This window comes from Solanum tuberosum, unplaced genomic scaffold, assembly GCF_000226075.1.
Source record: "Solanum tuberosum cultivar DM 1-3 516 R44 unplaced genomic scaffold, SolTub_3.0 scf00004, whole genome shotgun sequence".
NCBI lineage: Eukaryota > Viridiplantae > Streptophyta > Magnoliopsida > Solanales > Solanaceae > Solanum > Solanum tuberosum.
The window spans coordinates 4,059,349-4,074,918 of NW_006238930.1; the positions used below are offsets into that span (position 1 = coordinate 4,059,349).

General features: G+C 35.1%; 2 protein-coding genes across 2 annotated transcripts; both read right to left on the reverse strand.

Annotated features, from left to right (window-relative positions):
* Nucleotides 1–203: 203 nt before the first annotated feature.
* Nucleotides 204–8,832, reverse strand: LOC102586418 (acyltransferase-like protein At3g26840, chloroplastic). The gene is made up of 14 exons (XM_006338664.2): nucleotides 8,403–8,832; nucleotides 8,082–8,133; nucleotides 7,860–7,915; nucleotides 7,088–7,246; nucleotides 6,901–7,005; nucleotides 5,725–5,831; nucleotides 5,281–5,402; nucleotides 4,934–5,042; nucleotides 3,848–3,978; nucleotides 2,843–3,212; nucleotides 1,927–2,040; nucleotides 1,121–1,206; nucleotides 568–677; nucleotides 204–495 (listed from the first exon to the last, which is right to left on the reverse strand). Exons 1-14 carry the CDS (start codon nucleotides 8,755–8,757, stop codon nucleotides 305–307), a joined length of 2,067 nt encoding a protein of 688 aa, XP_006338726.1. The 5' UTR covers nucleotides 8,758–8,832; the 3' UTR covers nucleotides 204–304.
* Nucleotides 8,833–11,343: 2,511 nt separating this feature from the next.
* Nucleotides 11,344–14,284, reverse strand: LOC102586746 (translocon-associated protein subunit beta-like). Its single transcript, NM_001288185.1, is given in 6 exon segments — nucleotides 11,344–11,680; nucleotides 12,008–12,013; nucleotides 12,144–12,215; nucleotides 12,294–12,402; nucleotides 12,490–12,588; nucleotides 14,069–14,284. Coding segments are annotated over 6 exon segments (579 nt in total). The 5' UTR covers nucleotides 14,251–14,284; the 3' UTR covers nucleotides 11,344–11,569.
* Between the last annotated feature and the right edge of the window lie 1,286 nt (nucleotides 14,285–15,570).

The following is a 15,570-nucleotide window of genomic DNA, read 5'->3' on the forward strand; positions in this document are numbered from 1 at the left end:
TCAATTTTGGTCTCTCTTTTTCCATTTATCTCTACTTATTAAGGTGATGGTATTACGCCCAACAAGTGTTTTTGGGCATTATTAAAGTAGTGATATATATATGTTTGGCTTACGTCAAACATCAGCCTTTACCTTATGACTAATAGTGACTTAAGTGCGCTATACTAATGTAAAGATTGATCAACTCGCTGCAAAATGATAACTGTAAAGAATCACTCTGTATAGTATTAAGTATTTTTTTTCTTCTTTTAAACAAGGAAGGTGTGCGCACATATATATATATAAGAAAAGAATACAATAAGTACTACAGATCAAAGGTGGGAACTTCAGAATCAAAGCCATGGCTAGCCTGGTAAGGCAGGCGGGCCATTATATTCCTATACGAATCATTCTCTCTTTTCTCCTTGAGGTAATCAATGCATCTCTCAACCTCAGACTTCACTTCCAAGTATAATTCATGTGCTTTCTCCCTGCTTTTAAGTTCCTCCTTCCTCCCTGCAAAGTGCAAACAACAACTAATTAATTAAAAGCTCATCAAAAGCAGCATATAAATACTTCACGAATTACCTGCTGTTTCAATTGGCTTGCCAAAGTAAAAGTAAAAACGGCCAGGAACTTTTGGAAGAATTATTGGAAGATGTACATCTTGGTTTGAAACCTCTCCTTCAGTGTCATATCTGTGTTCACATACAAGACAGCATTCTTCTGTCAATTTAACTCTCACTCAACTAAATGATTTGCAAAGTGAACCAAAATAAATAGGGGAAAAAAAAAAAAGTAACTGGAAATAAGAGACTAGTAGAATCAACTCCTATTTTGGCCTGACTGCTAATGTAAAAAATAAGTAGTCCTCCTTATGTCATAAATCATTCTGTTCAACTAACACACACACTATTATTATTACTCTTAGTTCTCAAAAATTCGTCAAACCACTCTTCTATTAGCTAAAAATATTATTAATCTTTTATATATTATTTTCTGGAAAATAAAACATTTCCCATTCGCCGACCAAACACTGGAAAACATTTTACAGGAAAATCTTTACAGTGAAATATAACTTCCACGCCATACCAAAACACACTCTAAGTCAGATAAACTAAGGAAAGAACAAACTCAATACCTTAACTTCTCCACATCACCAGTTAACTCCTCTATGAGAGCCTTGAGATACGGAACCTTCATCATGTCATCATAATCAAGGAGCATCTGATTGAAAGATTGATGAGTGAACAAGAGGATGAATTTGTGATACAAAAGTGGCTATTTCCAATAAGGAAATCTATCTCAATGTTAATCACAGCAGGTTTAGAATAACAGCTGGTGCATTATTGTTTAATTGTTTCTTAAGGATAGAGCTTTGGGGTAGTCAACATGAAAGCAAAATTAAAGAGCATTTTCTCCATGCTCCAAATTGAGGGGTTTGGGGGGGACGTATTAGTAGATGAAACTCTTTTTATAATCGGCAAAATATCACCAGCCAAATAATGGCTAAATTTTCTGCTTGCAGGATTTCTTTATCAGAATCTACTTTTGTTAGTTAGTAGACAAGTTTTAATATATCCAATTGAAAAAAAATAATAAAAAATCCCCCTTCCAAACCATCTGAATTGGATAACCTCAGCACTTAAAAAAAACTAAATGATTCAGTTCAACTATTAAAACACTGTTATCGAACTGAAGCCACAAGCTGTTCCGTCCCATCACACCCGATCCATTCAGGTAAAACAATGATTTCCATCTTGTTTTCATAAGTATTCAACATTCCTTTAAGCAATTGTTTTTATATTTATTAATGTATTTATGCATTCCAAAAAAAAAAAAAAAAAACTCAACTTTTGTGATGAAACTGATCCACCAGAATATATGTTGGTTGCATGTTCTGATTAAACACTTTCAAATACAAAATATGTTAACTCGTGAAACTACCTGGCCAATATCATCTTCTCCCACTGTACCAAAAGGTATAATTTTTGCTCCAAATCTAGCTGCCATCCTGACAAATTCAGACTGTTCTGGCCAGAACAATTTGTACTCCTCCCCCTGAATATAGAAGACCAAATTATTAGAAGAGCAGCATGCCTTTATCTTCTGCTCATTGGCTAAATAATAACCTTATTCAACATTTATAACTGCAAGGATTTCTGCTATATTGTTCCAAGTCAATCTCCCCATACTTAAGCAAACATCTTTCAGCAACTTATTTCAAATTTCAATACTTAACTTACGCCATAAATAGATCTAGACTTTGTATCAAGCTTTCCTTGGAACCACAGACAACAAATACATAGCATATTGAGAAATCAACAGGTTGTAAATTTCAATTTTGTTTCATTAACATGAGAATGACCATTTAATTCAACATTTTGTGATGGGTCTGGACATACAAAGTAAATTAGTACACATATACTTGTAATAGATGAGAGATTCAATTTTCAAACTGCATTGTTAAATTTCCTATCATAATAAATATCTTCAGATCATGCATATATGCCAGAGAGACGTGTATCTTTATGAACAAGATAAACTGCTCATACATATGACATTAATCAGACTAAAGTTGAGCCTAAGATACAAAATCAGTTGATCTGGTGGACGGTGCAGTACAAATTTGTCCTTAGGTTTTAAGGAAACAAAAGGTTAGTGATCAACTCATTAATGTTTCACATGACATTATGTTTCAAGTGGAGAAGAGAAAAATCACACAAGTTAATCACAAACTTTCTAAGAAATGCAACCCTTAGATTCATAAACAAAATATAGAATTTGACTGCACTGAAGTCGGTAAATACAGAAATATTTTGAGAAGAGCGTTTCTTAGCAAGATGCTTTAACTAGGTAATACCTTCCGATGAAGAGCTTCCCGCATGCCCCCAGGATACAGCAAGACATGGGATTTTGATGATAAAAGTTTATAAAAGTTAGTTGCCGACACGGGAACCGCACCCATAAATCGGTAATCATCATACATTGATAACACAGGCATTTTTCCCTCTCTTAGTCTCTTAAACATCAATGGATGTGCTATGCCTCGCAGGACAATCTTATGTTCATTCCACAAACGGGACACCAAAGGAACTAGTTCAAGTCCAAGCATCATGTGGTAACCAACAAGTAAGACTGGTCCTTCAGAAGGAATTCCAGTCAGACCCCGAACAATATTCCCATTCTCAAGAGTTGATATCATCACAGGGTTGAAGGCAACTTCCATCCACCTGTGTTTTAATCAGTCACACAAGAAATAATGATCAAATAAACTTGGCAGTATTTGTGTTTTTATCAAATGAACTAAGTACACATAAATAGCAGATGCAGAAGAGTTGATTCACTATGCCAATAAGAGCTTCTGATTAGCTTAACCGTAGTTTAGTCCAAAGGTAGCATCTTCTATAGAGAAGCAAGACCGCCAACAAATACATTGTCAGCATGGAACCTCCTTAACTAGATACCATATCTATGAACATAGAGCACACTGTAAATGACCAGGAAGCAAATTATGCGTCTCTACAATCCCCTACCGACTGGTTAGTGGTTAGTTTTGAGAATATAATTAAATAATAAGAGTGTGTTTTCTCTAACAGTTTAAGCTTTGAGATGAGATAGTCACACACTTCAATATGGTATCAGAGCAGACAGAATCCTGGGATCAAATCTTACCACCACCCGTAATAAAAATGAATCTCCACGTGCTTCGGCCCATGGTAAAAGAATCAGGCCCTCACTTGAGTGGGTGTATTGAGAATATAATTAAATAATAAAAGTGTGTTCTCTCTAACAGCTTAAGCTTTTAGATGAGATGGTCACACACTTCAATAGTCAGTGTGTTCCAACATAGAGCAGGACAAAATACCTGTATGGTTGATACACACTGTCAAACTCAGAAGTACTTGGTGGCACAAAATCTCTAACGAAATCAAGGTGTCTTCCACGTCGATAAAAATTGGCACCCATTATGACAGTTACCAAATTAAAGTCTGCTTCCTGCATAAAAACTTCAACTTATCATATACCCCAGAAAAGATGTTTTTGCATAAGTTTCGGTATGAATGCTTTAAAAGTTGGAGTAATATCTTTGTTGGAATACGAAGTAACCAGTTCTACGTATGCAGAACTAAGAGCATACAGGTAGGCTATTGCAGGACTACGTAACCTATTGTATACACTGCCATGGGTACTGAATCTTTCTGTAGGAAGTAAGGCATGTAATATGCCACTGTGTGACTTGTTATGGAATCATATTGTCAGAGTAATTCTGTTGGAAGGCAACCCTTGCACTTTTTATATTCAATCTTGTCAAAGATAAAAAGTAAGTAAAAAAGTGTTATATCAAGACTGTAGCTTACCTGATATCCTAAACTACAGCAGATGATAGAAAATAAGAGCAAAAGCTATAAACTTCAGCTTGTATACAAAATGCATGGATAATTCCAAGTTGGAAGAGTGCAGTGAATATCCCAATAATCAAAAAATAAAATGAATAACAATTACCTACATTTGCCTACGAAACTAGAAAGCACACAACTGCCAGCAAACTGAAAGTTCTATCATCTTACCTCACTATGCCCATAACAGATCCTTGAGGTCCCATCTCCTACTTCACTTACTCCCAAGCCTATTCAGTCACTAAGGGGCGTGTTCTTTTCTCCATTTAACTAAAAGGCACTTTCTTTTTCTTGTTTTCCTTTTTTTGTCATTGAATAAACCTCAACGGGACTTCAGGCACAGAGTTCTTGAAAAAATCTATCTATATTGATGCATAGTCTAATCAAGACATTCTCTGCTTTGGTTTGTTGTTTGTTCACAAAAATTATTCTAAACAAAGAACTATTACCATTTGCATAAGCAGTTATGATTATGGTATAGAGCAAAAGTAATATGTGGAAAGTTGGAAAGAGGAATTGGGTCTGAAAGGGTTTGGAAAAGAAGAACAGCCTACCAGGAGAAGGGCATGCCCACTGTTATTAAATCTCCGGATCTCACAGTTTGGAAGCATCTTGCGAAGCTTCTCAGATTCCTCTGGGTTGGGTATCAAGTGATCTTTTCCACTGCATAGCAATATAACTCTTAGTCCCACATAGTGGCAGTTGCAAAAGCCAACCTGAATTGGATATTGCTCAAAATGTCCAGAATAAGAAAGAACACAACAATTCTAGTTTACATTAATAAACTTCTCGTAAAGATGAAAAGAGAGAGAAAATCAACTATCTCCGCGGAAGGCGTAGGCAATTAAAAATCTCTCTTTCATCAAATTTTACCAATGACACTGGAACTCTGAAAAACTACCTCGAGAGTACCAAAGTCTGAGCTCTGACAGCATGGAGGCGAGAACTGACAAAAGATGCGGCTGATTTGAGAATCTTCAGCCTCCAGATAAGTGTTTCTACAGGTACAACATCAGCCAGCACCTGCGACCTTTATCATCATTTTCTTGCTCAAACTGACAACAAGAACAAACTCCAACTGAAAATATCAACTAATAATGGTTGTCTAAGTTTAAAGTCTTCAAAACTATTGAAGTGTCAAAGCTAGAGTGGGAAAGGAAGATATCAACATGGATAGACATGGTGATCGAAAGGGAATCTTATCAATACTAAGAAGGTGCCGTAAATAATAAATTGATGAAAATGTCCAAATGCAACAATTCTTTTCTAGGGTGACCAAGCTTTAAGATTAAGAGGGATAACTTTCACAATTTAACCTAACGAGTTTAAGACTTTTGGACCTTACAGATAAGTAGGATGAAAATGCTACATCACCACGAAATAACTCTGCTACTGCTTGTTGCAAAAGGTGTCCACTGCCAGGAATTGCCACTGCCACCCTTGCAGGAACCCCTAATCAATGTAATTCAATCAGTTGTAAATTTTCATCTAAAAGTTAACCAGAAAGTGAACTCAGTAAACCAATTTAAGCAAGAAGTATCCACTGAAGTTATTTAGTTCCGATCAACAACTACAACTCAATCCCAAGCAAGTTGGTCAGCTATATGAATCGTCACTCTTCATGTCACTCCATTTTGAGCACTTCACAGCCCAATATTGAGGGATTTAGTACCAATAAACATGATAACTAAAACTACAAGATGTAAATTTATTCGTGCAAGCGTTAAAAGAACAAGTGTGAACATATACATATACTTTATCAAGAGAAGTTTCAAAGACATTTGGTAGGTGTTTTGCTAGATCTATTGCTTTTTAAAGAATTATGCATACAGCAAACAGAGCTGAATGATTTGTTCAATATTGGGATTAAGTTCTTCAAGTAATTGGTTTTTCTGGCTCAGCAGTCAAACTGTTCAAGTTGAGTGAAAGTTTGTGGTGCAAGTTAGAAAAAATTAAGACCAGAATAAGTTGCTGCACACTTTGAACAGGTAAGTGTTGTCCCAACAGATACACACATCTTTTGGAGAAAGATACAATGTGAAGTATGAGATGTGTGATTATATATACTGACGTAGATAGGCAAGTAAACATCTTAATTAGTGACTGGAGAGCATGTTTAGCATGTTTCCTCCTACAATTCTAGTCAACAAGATTCTCATAAAAAGATTCAGAAGAAATAATAGTCCTGAAGCTAGGATCATTCATCTACCAAACCAAACAGTTCACATTTCATCTAGCATGGTAATCAAGGAGATGCAGGAAAAGCAACTCTTTTGGGTAGAATTCAGAAAGATGAGTATGAGAATATTTTTAAAAAGTCAACCTTTGCTGGAAAAATCAGTCGAACAAACAGTTTTTATAAAAACTCAAAACAAACTTAGTTTCTGGAAACTTCAAAAAAATATTACCAAGATATACAGCTAATAGTTGTTAGCAGTTATTAAAATGCTAGTTTGGCAAGACAAAATTCCATCTACTTAAACTATTATACTCATAAATCAGAGGATGAAGGTACAATAACCTGTCGTCACACTTAACAGTTTAACCATGCTTGGATGGAGTTGCTCAGGAATGACTTCGGACAACGTTATCAGATTTTCCAGCTGAGATTCACGTAGACGCGTGGCTGAGACACATCTTTGCAATAAGAAAAATGATTCAAGCAATATAAATTTATCTCGTAAAATGATAATGACATGCTTTTGAACCTGGGTTTGCCAAAATTAGTGCAAGATCAATATGGGGATTACGAGCAGCAACAGCAAGTGCAAGGCATCCCCCAAAAGATTCTCCAAGAAGATATATGGGACGTCTTGGTGCATGGTGATGCTCTGATCTAACAGTTGCTTCAACCAGGTACACCAGGTCTGAAGGAGAGTTAAGGGGAAGTATATCCCACTGTTACTTTCATTTCAAAAGATAAAAGCAGCACACACACAAGTTCAGAAAGAAAAACTGCTTGAGATGAAACAGGACAGGTTTGTCTAGTAACATTGTTCAAACTTAAAAGTGGACACAAGTTAAGTTACTCATTACAAAGAGAGGCGAAAAAGCAAAAAGCACTAGATATCAGGGCATAGACATTTCATGTTAATGTTTAAATAGTAACTGCATGGCTTTTCCAAATGCACAGCTTGCTCAATTGGCATTCTTGTCCCATCTGTTAGGTGATTCATAACTATCTGATTTGCTGAATCTAAAAGGATCTTTTTCACAAATTACATAAGATTTGTACCTGTTATGCAATACTAAGAAAGAGAATTTGACTTCAGTATATGATAATAGTAGTAATATATCCTCAGATCATCACTTCTGGATTTCCATGTGAAAATATATAATAAGACAAAATTTAGGGACAACAGCACTTGCTACCATTTCCACTATTTAAAATATTTTTATTCAGATGTTTGGTTTCCATCTATTAAAATTCGGCAAGCAATTTTTCCTAAGAACACAACAGGGAGATGAGCAAGGAGAGACCTGAGAATGATGTTCGATCTGTAACTGGAACGTGGAGACACCATATATCGAAGATCCTTCACGTATGGAAAGCACCACCCAAAAAAACAAAAAAAGAAGAAGATAACTTAACAAGATATTTTAGTCTAGTACAACACAAACATCTTAAGGACAATAGTACTGCTAAAAATCAAATATTTTAAATTCCGACATTGTGCTGAAAAGTTCAATTAACAAGCTTACCTCCCAAGTCTTTTGTGATGCTTTATAAGGCCAAGTCCAACACCATCAATCCCTGCAATGTTCCGAGTAAATAAAACCTAGTTTAATTAACTTACAGATTAGTTATTTAGATCACTGTATGAACAGTTCATAAACGCTGATACAAAGACGGTTATCTGTCTAGCGTGTGGTACTGTCAATATTTGCACTATGGCTTTGTTCACGAACAATAAGTTACAGCTTTGTCATTACAGAGGATCTTACCGATAGCTCTTTCTGCTATATTGTCCATTCACTGAAGATATATAAAAAATGAGTAAAGTTGCTGTTCCAATGAATCACCTGGTAAGTAGAGCAATAGAGGGGAGTCTTCCATAGGAGCAGCGCAGTCCAAGGGTGAAAACCAGCGTGGTGGCCCGCCGTCGGATCCGGACGCAATCATATCCTTGCTCCATTCCATGAAATCTTTCATAATCAAAGTAGTTGTTTGCTCTAGCTCAGTGGAGTCAGTTATGGAGTTGTTGGACATCGGTACTGTTGGCGGTTGCTGGCCGATAGAGTTAGTTGATCTCCCAGTAGTTGCAGCTGCAGATGCAATTTTGAATCTGGCGGAGGTGATGCGGAGGCATGAGTTCCGATATTGGAGAAGCGGCGAAACACCGGCCGCCGTGTAAGTGCCGGTGGAAATAGCCGCCATGGACAAAAATCAAAATGCCTTTCGCTTTTGCAATAGGTAAGAAAGCTGTGATACTCATCTTCCTTTCACTTTTATACTCCTTTACTTTTTGTTCATAAATAAACAATCATAAAACCAAAACAATATTGACTACCCATATCCATTATCAATATGTACCATGGTTCAAATTCTGAATTTATCTTTAAAAAATCATTACTAATATACACAAATTATTATTATCATAGCATAAAAGGAAGCCATTATTTGCTCATTCACATGTTAATTGTTAATTAATGTGGATGGTGTTATGCCATTTGTATTTTAAATCAATACTAGTGATAACAAAATTTTGTAGAAACAGTAAATTTTAAAGTTTAAATCACATAGTGAAGAGCAGAAATTAATTAACAGAAACTAATACTTCTGTAAAATATACCATAATCTGTAACAATTGTATGAAACAGAAAGGAAAGAAAATCGAGTCCACTAAATATACAGTGTCCTCTTGAAGAAATTATTCTTCTCTAGTATTCGAGGTTTGAATTGGAATATATCCTCCCAGGATAGAACATTTTTATTTACCATTGGAATATATCCTTCCAGGATAGAGTGATTCTATTCACCATTGGAATATATCCTCTCAGGATAGAACGATTTTATTCAGTAGTGTATTAATACCCAAAACAATGGTGTCAACGAGCCACTCAACGGCAGTAAAATACACGAATAATGAATTTGTGAGTCGGGTTTCAACTCATTATTTGAATAATTAAAAACGTTTTAGCCATTTAATTAATTAAAACTTTGTCCAAAAAATAATCTCTCAATCATTTTCCGAGGCCGAGCGAACGACGATGACGACGGCGTAAGGGGAGTCTCTCTTTCCAACCCTTTTAACAATTAATAGAAGTGTTTCTCTATTTAAACACTTGAACTTTTCTTTCCACCACCAATGAGGGAGAATTGTTTTTTTTTCTTACTAAAGCATAATAACCTTAAAAATTTCTCTTTTCATCTTCCCTTCATTTCTCATTATTCTTATTATGTACTCCATTTGTCTATAATTACTTGTTCACTTTTGAATTGAGACACCTATTAAGAAAATAATTATTGACATAGTGAGTTTACCATTTTACCCTTATTAATTATGAAGGTGATAAATTAAAAACTTAAGATTTTCAACAAGTTCTACCTTTTTCAAAATAATTAATTGAAAGTATAATAGGTAAAAAAAAAAATTGTCCTTTCTTGATTTGTCAAAATGGACAAGTAATTAAGGACAACTAAAAAAGGAAAAATATACAAGTAATTAGAGCCACAGGGAACACCCAACATATGGATGGTTCATTAAATTTGCATGTCACATTATTTCTACCTTTAAAAATGCGTATTGGAAAACAATACTCTTGATTGAAGGCGCAACGCATTGCCTCGCCATGACCAAATTAGCTTGTGTTTGGACTGGTAACATAAAATTATGATTTTAAAGTAACATTTGAATATGTAATTCTTTTGATACTTAAATTTATATTTTATTAAAAAAGATTCATTATTTTGAATTTTATAAAAAAGACTCATGTTTAACACTAATATAATATATTTATTAAAAAATAATTAGTTACTACAAATGTTGACTAATAGATTTGTATAAAAAAAAAATTGTCTTTGAAAGTTTGTAATTATAAATAGTTATTTATAAGAGAAATACAGATTTATGTAATATGGTACTTAAGGATGTTTTGATAACTGTAAAGAGTTGCAGGAATTAAGGGTGTTCCTATGGTGTTACTGAAGAAGGCGGCCGGTATCAGCCAAATCATATATTGTTGTATAGGTGGGACTAATGCAGCACTGATAACTGTGTCAAAGTATTGCCCCGATTTAGTTTGTTTCATATTGAACATTAGATGTGATGTTAGACTAAGCAGCCACTTGATGAAGTCATGCAAAAGGAGGCCTCAGACTCTGGTCTTTTTAACTGATCAAGTATTCCTTTAATACGCTAACCATAGACTATGCTGCAGAAAGTGATGTTATTTGTGTTGAATGGGTGCAACAAACTTGATACAAGTAATTAACTAGACTAGTATTCTGTTCCCTCTTTCGCCTTATAAACAAAATGGCCATTCTTGTAAATTAAAGATAGGTAGGTTCGTAATACAGTGGAATTTTGTCATTTGTAATTCAATGTTTCTCTCCTCTACGGTCTGGATTTACACGGTAACTTTTTCTTTCCTTGGAAACCGTTGAGCAAGACAAGAATGCGTTTACATCTCAATTAGTAAGGCATTAAAAATCAGGAATTATGCTTTACGGATGTATACTTACCCATCCATCAGCACCAACACATAATACTCTGTATATCCAAAGAAACCCGTCCACAAGGGCCAAGTGCTGGTTACAAACAAGCATCCTAAAATTATTACAACTTTCCTTACTCAGACCTGGCCATCTTTGTCAGATAAACAATTCTAATCTATCCATCACCCGACCAGAAAAATATTTCGCACCTCTTAATAATGAAATCGCACAATTGAAAGTGTAAGAAAATGAAATTGTTGATGCTCAAGAAGCAAGCCAACCACAAAAAACAAAAAAACTTAGGTATTCAAGGAACCAAGTACAAAATTCTCATAAAAAGTAAAAATCTTAGCTTAGAGATCTGCCCAAGACTAACATCTCAGTCTAATTACCTGCTTGGATGTTGTTACAAGTGTAAAAGTTAAAACTGGTACATAAACTGTTTGACTAACAAGGACAAACAGAATAAGCCTGAAGGTTTCCAAGCATTCTAGTCTCAATAATGACCAAGTTGCAAGCCAGCTAATTGTATTCAGCGCTTCTTTTTTGCAGCATTGGACTTTGAAGGGCTCGCAAGCAGGTAGACAAATAGAACCACAATTGAGATCACAGAAATCAAGGAACCATATTTTGCCATCAATTTCTGTAAACAAGGTGAGATAAAATGAGGTCCGAATTCTCATAATTATCAAATATTTCCATTAAGTACCAAGCACATGGGACATGTAAAATGCAGAAATTTTAGGTTCAACTTAAAATGTCAAACTTAGAGGGTGCGCTCAGAGAGATGTTTATAAGATGAATTTTCCATCCCTGTACCCTTCATTCTTTCTGAATTCAGATGTGTTTTTTCCTAAATCAGATATTGATTGATAACCTAGTAACGGGTTATTTCTCCAGTATTTGTATGTAATCTTATGTAACTGTAAGCATTATCAAAGCTAAATATTATTGTAGGAAGATGTCATACCTTTGCCTGTGAATATTCACCAAGAGTTTGGCCAGTCCATGCAAAAAAAGGAAATTCATCTCTTAGCAAACTACAATTAGCAAAAAATGTGTTCTGTAGTTTGTGCAGCTGCAGCTACTAGTATTTGAGCGCTTACCGAGTCAAACTTCTTCTCTGGAGGCCTATCAGCTAGTATGTCAAGAGGGAGGATCGGAGTTGAGAATGCCTCCTAAAACGAGAATACTATTGATCAACACCATCCATATCAAGCATACCAAGTAGAAGCATATAAGCAAGAATGTCAAACCTGTAGAGCAGCCTTAGTGGGAATACGGAATGTTATGACCGCTGGTGCCCCATAAAACACTGTTTTTTTCTTAGTTTCCAACTCAAAGGAATGGGAGAGAGAAGCCCCACTGACATCAGACAAACAAACCAGCATGAAAAAGAGACAAGATAAAGAAATTAAATAGTCAGATGCCACCAGTGTTAAGAGGACTCACGCGTCCAGCCTTTCCCATGACATGGATGTGTTACCAGCGACAATTTCAAATACATCTTGAGACCAGTTATCATCATAAAGACTCACATCGTATGCCGTCCTGAACAAAAAGAGCTTTTTCATGTCAAAGGCACATCATCGGTAAATGATAATGCATAGAGCAATTGGCAGAAATCTAGAGGTTCGAGAACAATTTAGAGTGTGTCAGTTGCACAAGAAAAGGTAAAAGAATCTCGCAAAGTCATTCTCTAATTAGCTAATGAGATTCTTAGATTCCTAACTGTTCACCACATTGAAGCCAAGGAATTAGTCTATCCCACACATGGTTCAGGAACAAGCACAAGGTTTGAAACATTTTGAAATGTACTGAGAGAGAGACTGCTGATGACGTGAAAAGAAAGTGAGAAACACATTATTATTTAGAAGGAAAATACTATTTTCACCAAATATCACTAGTGGTTACTATCTTACCCCCAAGACTTAACAACCAAATTTCAGCCAAGGTGACTGTATTTTCTTGTAGGAAATCTTTCTCATTAAGCACAAGGGATCCAAACAGCTGACTTGGAGGGTTTCCAAATCCCTTTACTAAGCAATTCCTTATTTCCCTCTTACCAATCAAGGGAAAAAGTGTCCTTTTCTCTCGGATCACATTCAGCAATATCATCCATTGCTACCTAAATCCAGACAGATTGATCTGGTGGAGAAAGACTAAGGTACATAGTGTTATCTGAAACAGGTGCTGGCTGGAGAGTTTGAATACAGGATTCCATTGATATTAAACTCAGAAAAATAGGACACAGGAGTTGGTCTTTCAAAAATTAGAAAACAATAAGACCAAAAAATTATAGACTACTCATTGTCTGTAAAGCACCCAAGGATGACTTTTAAAATGATTTTGTCCTTCACAAACATTGTCTACAAAACTTATATGCATAAACACATTTAGAAGAAGATAAAGATTTTTTTGATTTTGAATATTTATTTGTTTCACGATAAATTACTGAGCATTGGAGGTGAAGTCAAAAAGGGATTCCAGTTAAGATCATTTTGCAATTTGTTGTCTCTTTTTCCAAGGATGCTTCAGCTTCAGGAAGGTGAAAGCAATAAAAAAAACTTATGGGGATTTCAATAAGAAAGAAATCTGATTACACGATTAGTAATTGCACTTCCCCTATACGGTAGTGTGGAGGAAAAAGAGAAGATAATTCAAATAATTACATTTATTAACCCAATAAAACAATCAGATCAAGAGAATTCGCACCCCTGTTTGGAAATGGGATAAAATGAAGACTGAGATTAAACTAGAATAACTTTCATTTCCTTACCAATTGAGCAAAGTATAGTTGTATTTATTAGCTTCGACTCCATAAATACAGGTAGGATAAAGACGCCTCAAACAATTAATGCTAATTACCGCAGATTATCTAGGTAATCCTTTTCCTATTATGGAAACAGGAAACAAATTCGGACTAATTGAAATGAAATGAATGACAGATTTAGGCAATCAAGGCGCGAGATCGGCATCTGTGAAAACAAGGAAGTTGAGATCTGAGTAAGAAAGGGGAAGAAAAGCATACGCAGATCCTTCGTTGTAGATGTCGATGGAGATGGAAATCCGTTCGATGTCGGATTTGAGTCGAGTAAGAGCGGCCTTCTTGTGTGCGACAATAAATGGCCCGTCAGAGGCTGCGATTGTCCATGAGAAACATAATAGAGCTAATACGGTAGCTAGGAGGAACTTACTCGCACAATCCGCCATGCTTGCTTAACACAGATACAGATACAGATACAGATTCAGATTCAAATATGACCAAGACTTTTCAGCTGGCTTTACCACTATATTACATAGGCAAGGGGTTCTTAGCATTTTGCGTCGGAGAGGTACCACGTGTTCCAATATCATTGGTCCAGTGACGTGCCTTGCTCCAAACTGGACTGAAGAATATGGGCCACTTGTTTCTTTACTATAGCATCATGCATTAAGCCCAACTTCTAACTCGGCCCATCGAGTTAACTTCACTAATTGCCTAAAAGGAAGTGGTTTTGATTTATTATTTTTTTCACCTTCTTAACAATTTTTAAAAAATAATATAGCATGTTTCAAAAAATTTGCTAGGCAAAGATTTTATTGGTTAATTGGTAATAAGTTGTGAAAATAAATTAATTTGATCTATAAACATGTATTTATAGGCAATGAACACGTATTTATAGGCAAAAGCTATTACTCATGCATGATTGACAATATGCGCAAAACTTTTGTATCAAACATTTTGCTTATAAAACAGTGAATTTATTAATTTACCATAAGTTTTGTGTTTATGGGCAAGGCTAAAACTTACGTTTGATGGACAATTTACGTTCTTTTCTATAATTTCTTCCAAGTTGAGATTATTTTTTACAAATTTTGTGAAGTGTTGACAAAAATTCAAGGTTGAGACTTGAGCGCTTTTAAAGACATTACACATCATTTTCTGCAACTAGTTTGTGTCAGGGGCGAAGCTACATGGAGTCTGAATCCCCTTCATCGAAAAAATTACACTATATATATATGATCAATTTTTTTAATTTACATATTTCTACTATATAGAAAAGCCAAGTGATGGACGACCACTGACATTTTCAAAAATTCAACTTCATTCAAGGGCAAAATAGTAATTACGTCACTATGGAATGGAAGTCTAGAAGGATCGCAAGCAAGTCTCTTCTCTTCTCGCTGTAGAAAAATAATGTTCTTAAGAGCAGAAACATCTAGAGCTCATCAAAATATTTTATTTATTCTATATAAAGGTAAGTTTGATGCATTTGTCTGTAGAATTTTCTCATTTTTGACTTTCTCCACATACCTCATATACTTCAAAAGTAGACCCATATTCATTTGTAACAACTCAATCAGTTATTACAGTTTAATTCAATTCACTTTGTTACAAAAATAATAAAATCAATTCGATTTCTGATTTGGGTTTTTGATTTACCATAACTGTTTTTCAATTTTTAGTTTCTACTTTTGAGTTTTTAGTGTAATTATACTTTATCATGCATTTTCTTTTGATTTCAATTCTTATTTGGGTTACATATATCA

Coding starts and splice junctions, on each gene's coding strand:
- LOC102586418 (XM_006338664.2), bottom strand. CDS start 8,757: ATGGCGGCTATTTCCACCGGCACTTACACGGCGGCCGGTGTTTCGCCG. Junction 7,006..7,087: donor ACTAATTTTGGCAAACCCAG/GTTCAAAAGCAT, acceptor GATGTGTCTCAG/CCACGCGTCTACGTGAATCT. Junction 3,979..4,933: donor GTGGGCATGCCCTTCTCCTG/GTAGGCTGTTCT, acceptor GTTTTTATGCAG/GAAGCAGACTTTAATTTGGT.